This window comes from Phoxinus phoxinus (assembly GCF_949152265.1).
Source record: "Phoxinus phoxinus genome assembly, chromosome: 15".
NCBI classification, from domain to species: domain Eukaryota; kingdom Metazoa; phylum Chordata; class Actinopteri; order Cypriniformes; family Leuciscidae; genus Phoxinus; species Phoxinus phoxinus.
Window position 1 is genome coordinate 12,666,613 of NC_136890.1, and position 13,371 is coordinate 12,679,983.

At 37.9% G+C, this 13,371-nt stretch overlaps 1 protein-coding gene across 2 annotated transcripts; it reads left to right on the forward strand.

Annotated features, from left to right (window-relative positions):
* Positions 1 to 478: 478 nt before the first annotated feature.
* On the forward strand, positions 479 to 4,298 carry LOC307011884 (DLA class II histocompatibility antigen, DR-1 beta chain-like). Of its 2 annotated transcripts, none has more exons than XM_079637956.1 (5): positions 479 to 597; positions 876 to 1,148; positions 2,535 to 2,816; positions 2,898 to 3,011; positions 3,118 to 4,298. In XM_079637956.1, the coding sequence occupies exons 1-5, from the start codon at positions 528 to 530 to the stop codon at positions 3,138 to 3,140; spliced, it is 762 nt and encodes a 253-aa protein (XP_079494082.1). In that variant the 5' UTR covers positions 479 to 527; the 3' UTR covers positions 3,141 to 4,298. The 2 variants fall into 2 exon arrangements, with proteins under 2 accessions (XP_079494082.1, XP_079494083.1); XM_079637957.1 differs by having other exon boundaries at positions 2,637 to 2,816.
* Positions 4,299 to 13,371: the final 9,073 nt, after the last annotated feature.

Genomic DNA, 13,371 nt, shown 5'->3' on the forward strand with positions numbered 1-13,371 from the left:
ACAATATTTTTACAAAAAATGAATGGGAAAACATGCATTCTTTTATAATTTGATGTTACAATTTGATGTTATTAGCTGCCAAAATTTGATTGGCTGCTGGCGGCCATGTTTTTTAGGTGTCCAAACTCAAAGTAAACAGTGAAGTTACTATTACTACAAAGTTATGATCCAAAATGAAAATTGACATATTATAGCGCCACCTAGTGTCAGATGGGTGTGTAGTGGTGAGTAAGGTGCACGATTGGGACCATCCTGTCAATTTTGGGAATTATGGTCTCTGACACCCTTTGTTGCTTGGACTTCTGACACCCTTAGACTTCGGTGCTTGGACACCCTGATTATATTTAAATTGGTCACTGAATAATATAATAATTCATCGGATTAATAACAACATTGTTTTTGTTGTAAAATGAAAGCAGTATGCTGCCTAGCAACACTTGACACTTGCACTAACAGTTATCTTAGACATCCATCTGAACATGAACAAAGCACTGCCAGCAGTCAGCTGGGAATTACTGTGAGTGAAAATGTCACTGCAAAAGCTCTTGTGTTATCATCTCATATGGACACTGGTTGCATTCCTTGCAGCAGAAAATGGTAAGTAACATGAGCGGTTTTGAAGTAATATAATTATATGAACAATAATTGCATTATTATTGTTGTAAGTGTTATTAGTAGTTGTAGTAGTAGTGGAAGTGGTGCAAAGAAGGGTTACTCGTTCTAATGGTGATGGACCTTCTGGGAAATATTACTTGACAAGTACTTTTTTATAAAGACAACCCTGTACTGCAACTGACTGATGCATCCAAGTTCTTTTGTTTATTTCTTCTTGACATTTATCTGACAGTTTGTTCTCTGTGTTCATTCTTTTTCAGCTAATGTATATTACCGATACCGTATGTCAAGATGCATCTACAGCTCCTCTAATATCAGTGACATGGTGTATTATGACAACTATTATTTCAATAAATATCTATTCATACAGTTTGACAGCACTCTGGGGAGATTTGTGGGGTTTAATGAGTATGGAATGAAACTTGCGGAGTCCTGGAACAGTGGCCTTTTAGTGCAGGAAGAAAGAGGTGTTGTGGACTGGTTCTGCAAAGGTAATGCTCAAGTGTTTGACTCTGCTATCTGTGAGAAATCAGGTAAGTGGCACAAGACTTTTCTCTCATTTTTTACTGTCAACATGTAGAGCATATGCTAGTAACTACAAAATAATTACTAAAATTATGTTTTAAAGGGTTCATGACATGTTTTTTATTTATTTTATTATTATGTTCCCTTAGGTGCAATTATAGTATTACTATAGTTTTTTTTACAAAAAACTTTTAAAATGTAGTGATTTATGACCTTTTCCTACCCTGTTTCTCATCCTCTGATTCAAACCGTCTGTTTTGGGGGTGTTTCCCCTTTAAGGGTTCAGTGTTAACGCCCACTGCTATGATTGGCTAACGTCAGTGCCTATGCATCAATTATTAACGCCCCCAGCCAGAACATTTGCGGATTCAGCGTATTTAAAAAGTAGTTTAAAGTTTTAAATACATTACTTACAGTTTGCGTCGTCGTTGTTGAGCCCAGAATAGTCGGCACGGACTTATCTTTGAGCAACAGTTTTCTGGCAAAGCCAGCATCATTTTGGGATTTGTTCTCAAAACAGTCATCCTTCAAATTTATAGAACAAATGCTTAAACTAACACTGCCGTGAGTGGGACGTCCGCAAAAAATAAAGTGCATCCATTTTCCCCTGACGTCTGGATCTTTCGGCAGCGTATTCAAAGATGTTGTTTGTCCACAGCCAGGAACAGCACATCTGCGGCATCGTAATTTCCCTGTACACAGACCCACTCGCTGTCCGTCGACTGAACACTCGTGAGGCGCGCAGCGCGCGGGCGCGACAATGATATGAACTGAGCGTAGTTGTCTTGCGCTTAAAGCGTAGTTGTCTTGCGCTTAAAGCGTAGTTGTCTTGTGCTGGAGGCGGTCATATGCAAACGCTGGTACGTCACTTCGTACCGTGACGTCACTTCTTACCATGGATCCAGAACGAGCTGTATTTAGAGTTTGATTAAATAAATGATTCGTTTATAATGGGGAGGAAGTCTTAAGCTATGAAACTTGCAGGACGTTTTAATGGTACAAAGACCTCTTATATACCAAAAGATCAAGGCAAATTTGGTTTCTCATGTCATGACCCCTTTAATATCAGAAAAAAATGTTTTGCTATACTTGTGAGGACATTCCATAGGCGTAATGGTTTTATACTGTACAAACTGTAGCCTATATTCTATCCCCTTACACTGCCCCATCCCTAAACCTACCCATCACAGGAAACATTCTGCATTTTTTAATTTTTAATAAAACATTGTTTTAATGTTTTTTAAGCTATTTGAATTATGAGGACTCATGAAATGTCCTCATAAACCACGTTTAAGTTGTAATACCAGTGTAATACACGTGTCATTATACAAATTTGTGTCCTCATAAATCACATAAACAAGAGCACACACATAAGGATGCTCTTCTTAATACAGTGAAACCAAAGGTTAAGGTCAGTTCAGTGACGCGGGCTGTTGGCAATCATCCAGCTGTACTGATGTGCAGCGCATATGAATTTTATCCTCCACACATCAAAGTATCCTGGCTGAGAGATGGAAAACTGATGACCTCTGAAATGACCTCAACAATGGAGATGGCTGATGGAGACTGGTACTACCAGATTCACTCTGAGCTGGAATACACTCCTAAATCTGGAGAGAAGATCTCCTGTATGGTGGAGCACGCCAGCTTTAATAAACCCATGATTTATGACTGGGGTAAGAGGAGATACTTACCTACTGTCATTTTAGTAATATGTTTGTGGGCAGCATAATTTAACACACCAGTGTACCCGACAGATCCGTCTCTCTCGGAGTCTGACAGGAATAAAATCTCTATTGGATCCTCTGGTCTGGTGCTGGGAATCATCATAGCAGCTGCTGGACTCATTTACTACAAGAAGAAATCAACAGGTCAGTTAAAATGATTTCGAATAATTCAGTTTGATATTAGTCTTTTTACATCATCCCTGCATACATGCATTGTAACGTTTTTTTGTTTTTGTTTTGTTTTTGACAGGGAGGATCCTAGTACCTCACTGATGATGGTAGATTTCTCTATAAATGCTAATAACTTGTACAACATTATTAATAAGTATACATATTTCAGGTCCTCATTCTGACTGCAAGGGGGACTGATAATGAAGCTTTTATCCTTTATGACACAATTATAATACAAATATCTTATTTCCACAATCCTTTGGTTGGTGATCCTTTAGTTTAAAAAAATTTAAACAAGGAAAACAATAATGATATAAATATAGCATAAAATCCATAGAGAAGTATACAATATAGAGATAGAGATAATTGTTCTTGCTGAGTTTGTCTCTATTTGTACACAATAATGTACTTAGAAGCATACCTTTGTGAGTAGTTGAACATAAGTTTGTGAATGTTGAAACTAAGATATAAGTCTTTGTTGCTGTGCTGAATAGATGAAACAACTAAAGCATTCCTGATGAGCCTTTAATCATTATTTAGCCATTAACTCTTCATTCTTTGCTTTAAGAACTGATTAGAAGTGAATGTGTAAATTTGCATCTACCGGTCATTGGTCTTAGGAAACTGTCTCCTATGAGGCTGACTTTAAAAATGTTGAGATTAACATTTTCTTGATTTTCATGTTCTATATGTAAATTTCTGCCATTTTTTTTCTTTACAAATGGTTTTAAGCAACTAATATTGATTTAGAGTTGTAACAATTATTAACAACGAGGCTGTCATCCATTGACATTCTGATATTTTCTCTGTTCTGAACAGAAAAGTACATCATGAAAAAATAGCTATAATGAACAGAAGTTAAAGGATAGATGACAGGAGTTTTTGGCCGTTTGGAGGTTAACTGCAAAAATAAAATGCTTTGTTCCACTGAAATCAGTCTTCATCTCATGAGCTCATACATACTTATTTAAAAAAAAGTCAAAAGCGCTATTCATTGAAAATGTTGAAACGTGTAAAACCTTTTTAATACTGTCAAATGTTCCATGTGTATCAGTTCCCAGGTAGATGAGTCCCATGGCTTACCAGTCATCTACTGTATATATATTCTATCCCTTTGCTGGAGGAATATTTTAGCACCAACTGCTGGCATAGACTTGCAGCACCTTGTGAAGTGTTTTAATTTACCACATTTGTTGCAACGTTTGTTGTATGCATAGCACAAACTTTTCTCTGAAGTCTGGCTGATAAAGTTTAAGCGATATGTTTTGTTATGATTTTTTATTTTTTTTGCAGCATATTTATCTGGGGTTTTTTCCCCCCAACGTCTTCATACTCCCCTCTTCTTGCAGCAAGCATTTGTTAACATCCAAGTCAAGGTTGAGTTTTTGAGTTTTGAGTGGTAGCCTATTTAAAGTGGTTGTCAAACGTTAAAATGTTGAGGTGTTAGTAAATATTTTGAAAAGTTGAACATTAGGAAGGTATATCGTCATCAAGATGACAATAACTTTCACATGATTAATGGAACTTCCATGAGCTTGAGCCTCCATGACCTCCATGAGCTTTTGTGAGGAAGTATCACAAACCTAAATATCCAGTTTGGTTGTGTTTGTGACAGTCACGCATCTATGATATTTCAAAACTGGTTTACCATGATTGTTGTAAACATACAAACAGGTTATTTTACAGGAGCACTGGTGCTTGCAGTCATGGGGAAGTTTTGGGGGAACTACGGGGAAGTTTTGATGAGATTTCAACAATCTTCCCTATTGTTTCATAATACAGTAATACAGTAACACATATGGACCCCTTTCACAGACTGGACATCGCTCTCTTTCCAGTGTCACCATTATGTTCAGTTATATTCAGTTATAGACTTTTAGTTTGTTTTCATTCCACACATGTGTTTCCTTGTCTGTGTTTCCCGCCATGGACACTAATCACATTCATCACAGCTGCTAATCGTTTAGTTAATCGCCGCTGTCTATTTAAGTTCCTGTCTGTGTTCTGTAGTGTCCGGTATTGTTTGTGCGTTGCACGCTGTCTTGCTTGCTGGCTATGTTTCTGAGTTATTTATTAAACAACCTTGTTACCTTTCAATCATTTCCGTCTTCCTCGGATCTAATCGTGTCACACAGATTACATAAACAGAGAATATTTGTTTTGAATGAGATCATTTAAAAGTACTACTGCAGCGACAATGACTGCTGCTTTGCGATCAATGAATCCCAATCAACAAACAAAAAGCATTCTGATAACGGTTCTGCTGACCAAGATGTTCGAACAAGCCACCAGTGTTTTAACAGATGGTCACGAGGCCTCACTGGCCTCTGTAAGGCCACATTTACACATAGCCGGGTAGTTAGAGAAACGAATATTTCCCCCCCTCTGTTTTTAATAATAACATTGTGCACACAACCCGCATAAATACGCCGTCGAGCGCCATCATAACTATGCCAAATCTATGGGCGGCAGTGTAGGGAGAAGGATAAAGCCATGCAAGCCAATCAGAATCCTCAGAATCGACAAGAGAGAACCTAAAACCCCGCTTCTCCCAGTTGACACGACAACATATAACCGCCGTTTTCAGAAATCTCCACTTTGGCCGGAGTTTTTAGAAATAATCGTTTTCTGGGATAAAAACGGCATTTTCGTGTAAATGACAGGCCAAAAACGCAGAGAAATATCTGCGTTTTCCCATCGTGTAAACGGGGCCTAAGTCTGTTGAAACTGTCAAATAAGTGCATTTTTGTGACTCTCCAAAGAGACATTAGACGCATGAGCACGTAACCGGACACTCACATGTCTTCACACAGAAGGAACCCTGTTTTACACACACACACACACAAGCGCAATCCTGACACAAACTGGCATTGTCCCCTGAGGTAATTACTGACTCCCCGAGGCGCCAAAGGTTCGCCACGAGGTCCGAACTTTGAATGACTCAACACCCCCAAACTCCCATTCCAAGATCACGTGATGCCTTAAAGACCTTCCACTATTACACACACCACATGGACTCTGAAACTGAAATTTCCACATATGATCCAATAGCAATGTTTTTGATATATATTTGTATGTGTATAATTGGTCAAGATAATGTCTGAGGTATATATATGCAACGTTATTATGTTAATCAAAAATCACTATGCTAGTGATTATGAGGAAATTATGTAACCCTGTATTTCGTTCATGCAAAAACGTCATTCGAGGTGTCATTGTAATGGGAAAAACATGTCGGAGTCGAATATTGACTGCAAAGTACAATAATATGCATTTATTCTAGGAAATACCATATTTCTAAATATGAATGTTAACATGACATAGTCACATGACATAGTCAAAGTAGGCGTTTCTTCACAAACAAAGAAACATCTTTCCCGCTCCAGATCAGAAGACCCGATTTGCTGTTGTCCCAAAAAGAAGGCATAAACATATGTTTTTAAAAGGTAGAGCCCCCCCTCTCTTCGCTCTCTGTCCATCTCCTTCCAACGCTATCCATCTCTCCAGCTTTTGAAGAACAGCTCTTCCGCTCTCGTCTGCTCATCATGTGAAGTCTCCGGTCCTGAAATCCTTTGGAGTTTTCCGTCTTCTTTTATTTTCTTTATCTTAGTCTTTTGTTTTCATTTTCAAATTATCCTTTGTTCGTTTCCACCTAAGAGTAAAACGAACTAAGCCTGAATTCCTCCTATCACTTCCAAAAGAGGCCTTCGTCAAATCTCCCGCGACCAGCGCGCTCCGGAAACAAGAGAGAGCACGCGCTCTGCTCCGAGGACACACCCAGGCTGGTCTCAGACTCAGACACACACACAAACGAACTTGCAAGTATAACTCCCACGAGTTTTAATGTTTTAAGGTTTGTTTCGTTGTTGGCTCTCCAAAGGTCTGTGATTTTGTTATTCTATGATCATGATCATGTGATCTACTCTCTCTCTCTCACCCTCTCATCCACCCTCTTTCTCTCTTTCGAACGCCAAAACCTCCGTACGCGCTCTCCGCGTGCCCGGCGTGCGTTTCTGCTCTAAGTCGCCCCATCCTAAATCAGAGCACTATCTCTCTCTCTCCAACTCTCCCTCTCTCATCTGTTATCCGTTTTGTCTTGTTTGTTCAACTGTAAGTTATGTACATAGACATATAATCAGTGTATATTGTGTAGTCCGTATATTCTGTAGTTTTGCATTTATTAAAGCCATTGTACAGACTGTTTCTGGGTAAATGTTCGTAATGACGAGTCAATGAGATTTTAGATCCAAGAGCTACCAGGCTCTTATTATTTACCACATTGAGTGGTTTAATTTTATGAACACAGGAAAATTAATGTTCACGGCCGGAAAGTTAATATTTCTTGGAGTTTATAAGGGATAACTTTAGTGAGAAATTGATATGTTAATCTTATATGGTCGTTCGCTGGACGAACACCGATTTGATAATTACATTAATTTCCCTTAAGGATTATCTCATAATCGATCTGAAATAAGATTATTTATATATGAATGCGGAATTATAAGACGTTGTGATTGATTGTTCATATATTCATATAATCTATTTTCAATTTTGATAATTAAATGTAACTGTAATATGCAATATATTAATCATATTCATGATTAGTTATTAAAATTCCCTATAGATCATTTGAGCTAATTCATGGACCCAGAGTCCGAGTCATTTACATTACACTACTTTTAAATGATTTAAATATTCAAAACAAATATTCTCTGTTTATGTAATCTGTGTGACACGATTAGATCCGAGGAAGACGGAAATGATTGAAAGGTAACAAGGTAGACACTTAAATGTTATAGATATATTGTTCATGTCTGTGTGGCAAGTATTCGCTGAGGTTTGTTTCATTTTTGAAAAAAGTTCAAATTTTCATTCTATAAAAAGTTCACATATTGAGATTCTTTGTTCTCTTTATTTTACAAAAGCACAATGTTTTGTTTTGACTGCAAGTTGACACGAATAAAAGTATACCTTTACAGCGGGCAATGAGACAGGCTTGTTGGCTGCTATATACACTGGACCAGTCACTTCTCTTGGGACTGGACGAGCGGCAAACTTCGGTGAAGGTCCGGCCACAGCGGGACTTGAACACCATCGCTTTCCTAGAAGTGCTAGGATGATTTCTGGGCCTCAGGTTTCAACGCGATCTTCGACCGCGGGCCGCACATCGCGGGGCGGCGGCTGGAAGATCAAGAGCGTGGTCTCGAGCTCTGACTCTGGCGGCGTTGAGAAGAGGCGCTGGGCGGAGGCTTAGGGTGTGAGCTCTGAACAGACGGTTTCGCACGGCCTGCTGCAGAGTTGGAGCGCTTCGGGAGGAATGCCATCTTTAAAAAGACGCTTGCTTTTTTAGAAGATGGAGTGTGTGTCGCGCCGGCGAGCACACACAGAGGTTTTTTAAAAGGATATAGGCGCCGGATAGCGCAGCGGACGGCGGTGAAGGCGGCATGGCCAGCAGCTTCTAACTCGTCCCGCTGAGTTGCTTTAGTCGACGGCGCGGCTTCTCCTCGGATCCAGCGATGTAGATGTCTTCGCTGACTAGGATAAGATTAGCCACATTAAAGACAATCTTAACACAACACATCAGTGAAAGCAGTGCTTGAGTGGCATTATTTAAACGTATACTATCAAGAATGAATATCTAACACATAATGTCACTGCAACCACATGTCAAGTCAAGTCAAGTCAAGTCAAGTCATCTTCATTTATATAGCGCTTATAACAATGTAGATTGTTTTAAGCGGCTTTACAGTGATAAATGGATAATTTAAGGTAACAGAGATTGTTTTGGCTTCATAGCAGTTCTTGAATAAAGATATTTTCCAGCTAAAGTTAGTTTTGATTGATTCACTTTCGTTGCAACGATACATGGTCTGAGATATTATGCTAAAGAGACACTTACATCATGATCTGTTTCTAGAATTGTGATCATATTTTGCAACTCAGCCTCATGAGATGACGCAATTCATACCAGCGGCAAAATCAGAAAGATAGAAAAAAAGATATTGCATGAGGTTGTGCATAAACATTCAACTCAAAGCTACTGCCATGATTCAATGATTCATAACCATGTTTTTACCATAATGCTTTGCAGTAGCTGTCACAAACTTCAGGGCCAAAATGTAGGACTTCAACACAACCTCCTCATAAGCTACAGAACAGGAAATCTCATGACGCAGAGAACAAGGAACAGCCCATAGAGAGGGATTAGTCAATACTCTTAAACGTCTATTAACGTTTGCAACTTAGGCACTTATTCTGTACACTCTTGATGGAAATAGAGCTGTATATTGACACATGAACGCCACCACAATGTCGTAAATACAAGTGGGAAGCTTGGGAAATCTTTTTGTCTGAGTTGGGGGCATGTCAGTGATAAACATGGGGGAAAACCACAATACTTACAGGTATTTAGCAGTGATATTGTCAGGCTTTTCTATTTACCAATAAATATTGGTAAACCAATTGCCTGCACAAAATATGCATTATAATATAACAATGTAATATATAATGATAAAGTTTGCAGTGGCTTCATAAATGAATTAAAAACAGAAAAAAAGCAAAGCACACCTGATGCACATTTATTTGTTCTTTGTTTTCTAACTGGAGTTTAAGAACCTTGCTGTATCTTTGTGTAATACTTCTTTGTGTAAGAAGTACACTGCCATCTTACCGCGTGAGCCACTGGGGGCACTCCTTCTCTATTTATCATTCCATCTTATGGCTTTACCTGGACTTATTATGCTTTATGTCTTTCACCTGTTTTTGATTATGCTTGTTAGCTTCTCTGATTTAAGCCTTGGTTTTCCTTTGTCTGATTGCGAAGTGTTGTTAGTCTGTCACGCTGCAAGTCTGAGCTACTTGTTGAACTTGTATCCGGTTCTAGTCTGAGTTTCCCTGTTTCCTGGACACCTCGGGGTTGTTTTACCCGTGTCACAAACTTCTCTACACTGCCATTAACTGATACGTTTCAAAATGTTCATGTTTTGTTTTAGTAGGCCTACATAAGTTATACCACCTCATTGAATGCTCTGATACAGAGAAAGAGGATGTCTACCAGAGTTTGTAGATTCTGAGCTTTTTGGTTTTTCTAAATATTTTGAGACAGGTATTTATGTATACTTCACAAATATGCAAAGAGTACAGCCATTGGTACTGAAGTTTACAAACAACAAGCAGAACAAATGGGTAAGGGACACACACGTGTGTAATCAGTCCAATGGAAAAACGAGACGTCATAGGCGGGTGACGTCATCGACCAGGAAGCTATAAGCTCTTCTAGGGACAGGTGTTGCGAATTAGCCATGGCTATAAACACTGTGATACAGGCATCGGATTGTTCTTTATGTAATAATCTATGTTTTTTTTGTATCTGTGTCTATTCAAATAAACATTAAATAAAATATAAAGCACCCCTGCAAGAGGGTTAGCTTCTAAGTGCCTAAGTTGCGTTAGCTTCTGTGCCTTCAGCAAGTGCTCACTGTATACTGTCCCTGTCTATTTATTGTTGTCTGTCTCAGTATCTCTCTCTCTCTCTCTCTCTCTCTCTCTCTCTCTCTCTCTCTCTCTCTCTCTCTCTCTCTCTCTCTCTCTCTCTCTCTCTCTCTCTCTCTATATATATATATATATATATATATATGTATATATATGGAGAAACAAGAATATAACCTAAAATAAACCTAAAATTCTCGGGACTGCAGCATCTGTCCAAATTTTAAACTTAACCGTTCTATTTCATCAGAAACAATCTGTAAACAGGGCTTTAAGTGTAAAATACCGAACTTGTCCTTTAATGCTTTTTATTTTAAAATAAATACAAAGAGACAATTATAGGCCTACAATTTGTTATTTATTAATCATTATAGTTCATGATTTTGATCTCCAATACATTTAGATTGAAATAGTTGTATAAATCTATAATTTTCCCTAAGTCGTAAAACACAACATAATGCAATATGTAATTATCCATTTTTCCTGTTTATACAGTTTCAGAGATATTTTAGCTGAAGTTGTTTTGAAATGAAAATAAAAAATAAAAACATTTATTTAAATGTTTAAGCTCCACTGTTAGATATGAATGGCATAGCATATCACCAAATGCACTGGAAACAGTGCAACAGTGACAATAATGACAAGCAGTCAATTTACATCTAGACTGGCAGCCATGTTTTATGTGGATACTGTGGTTATTTTCGTAAACGATAACTGAAACTAAGACTAAAACTATTGGTCAAAAAACATTTTCGTTAACTGAAATAAAATTAAAAGTTCATAATAAATAAAAAACTAAACGAAACTAACCACAGTTATTGAAAAACAAACTGAAATAAAATAATAATAATAAATAAATAATCGTTTTCGTAATTAATAAGCTCTTTACTTTGGCGGAAAATGTCTCGGGTTACGACTGACTGTAACCCTTGTTCCCTGAGAAAGAGAACAAGACATGTTTCCATCCACACGTTTTTATCAGAATTAAGTGATATCGAATGAAAAATGGCTTATGGAAATCGTAAAATTCGATTGAATTTCATGAATATCGACTCAAATGAAATACGTTCGGTCTCATCGGATTTTATCTCGATCGATATACGGCTTATGCGATAAATGCTGATGGAAACGTTATTTGCCGAATAAATAATAAATAGCATTTTGTCTAGCAAAACTTTGTTCGCAAATGTTGGCTTGAATGTTGTGCGATTCAGTGCGAAAATGAATGGAAACACCTTAAAATGTCTCAAATCAATTCGATATACCAATTTGATCGCAAAACAGCATGTGACGTCATTACGCACAGGTTTTTATTCACTTTAAAGCCGTTGGATGGAAACACAGCTTTATTTGCCAGCTTTATGAACCAGCTTTATTTGCGTTAGTTTTTTTTTACCGAACTTAAGATAATTCGATTGACAAGTGGATGGAAACTTAGCTACTGCGTCGGTGACGACACTTTGGGAACGCCCTTCAGCGTAGCACGTCTGAATTCATGATTGAAACTAATCCAATCCTATTGGCGTTGCATGATGACGTAGCGTGTGATGGCATATACGGATGTGTACAAAGTAGGGATGGGAAGATTAACCGATATGTATCGATACGCGGTCATGCGCATGCACGATGCGAGTGCATCGGTAGAGCAGCAGAGGATGAATGAAATTTTGGAAGCAAATCGAGATGCATCGGTTTTTGCGAGATGCATCGTTTTTTCCGAGATACAGCTTATCCTTTTAATACAGAATGTATTTCTTTATTTATTAGCAAGTGTTGTCAACTTGTTTTTGGCACATAATTGAATCGACCTACATAAAGTAGGCCTAAGCAACGGACTTGCGGATGTGTACACTACAACGCAATATATCAGCTGCGCGGATGAAGCCAGTGATGCGCCCAAAGGTAGTTGCCGGGAAGCGCGAGGAGTAAGCAAAACAAACATGTCGGATGCCGAGATAATTTATCCTCCACTGAGTTTTAAAATGTGCCGCGCATCTGTAAAATACACGGGCAGTATGACTAATCTGATATCTCACTTGAAGCGTACCAACTGAAAGAGTTTTCAGCACAGCTGGAGACATAGTTAGCTCCGCGTAGCTTGCTTCACCCTGATCATGTTGATCAGTTGATATTTCTGAAGAAAAACCTTTAACTGAAGGTGACTGACCAATGTGCACTATTCTAAAAGGCTTTTTTTTTTTTTTTATTTTTTTTTTTTTTTATTAAATTTTATTTTATTAGCCTGTTGTTTACAGTGACAGTTATGTTTCAAAGTAAAAGCAGCATAACACTGCTAGTTCACAACGTTAAGTTTTTAATATTCAGTGGTAAAATATCTCTTTGTAAAACTTATTTTCATTGTTGAAAAGTAAAATCACAATTCTTGTTGTGCAATGGTTAGCCTTCTTTCTGTTGAAAGAGTGCAAATTTTTTTTTTTAGTATATATTGCACTTATAACTTCTGTTTATCTTGGAAATACTTAAATAATATGTGCCATGTGTTCTAAAATGGCCCTGCTGTAAACCGACACTCAGGCTCTGAGAGAAAAGCCAGTTTGTAAAAAAGTCTTGGTTTTACTTGGTTAATAAATAATCAAACTCATTCAATGGCATCGCATCCTCTTTCACATCACCACATAAACTTGATCTAATTATCTAGTGCTGAATTATCGCATCGTATCGTGATATGACTGTGAATCGTATCGTATTGCATCGCAAAATGCCACACATGTATCGTTACTATATCGGATCGGATACTTTGTATCGAGACGCATATTGGATCGGCATTATACCTTAGATGCCTGTTAGAAATATTTGTTCTATATTCCTATGTTCCTGCATGCTC

Excerpts from the sequence above, each read along its gene's own strand:
- LOC307011884 (XM_079637956.1), top strand. The coding sequence starts at position 528 with ATGTCACTGCAAAAGCTCTTGTGTTATCATCTCATATGGACACTGGTT. Across the intron at positions 598-875 it reads ATTCCTTGCAGCAGAAAATG|CTAATGTATATTACCGATAC; the intron begins GTAAGTAACATG and ends ATTCTTTTTCAG. Across the intron at positions 1,149-2,534 it reads TGCTATCTGTGAGAAATCAG|TGAAACCAAAGGTTAAGGTC; the intron begins GTAAGTGGCACA and ends TTCTTAATACAG.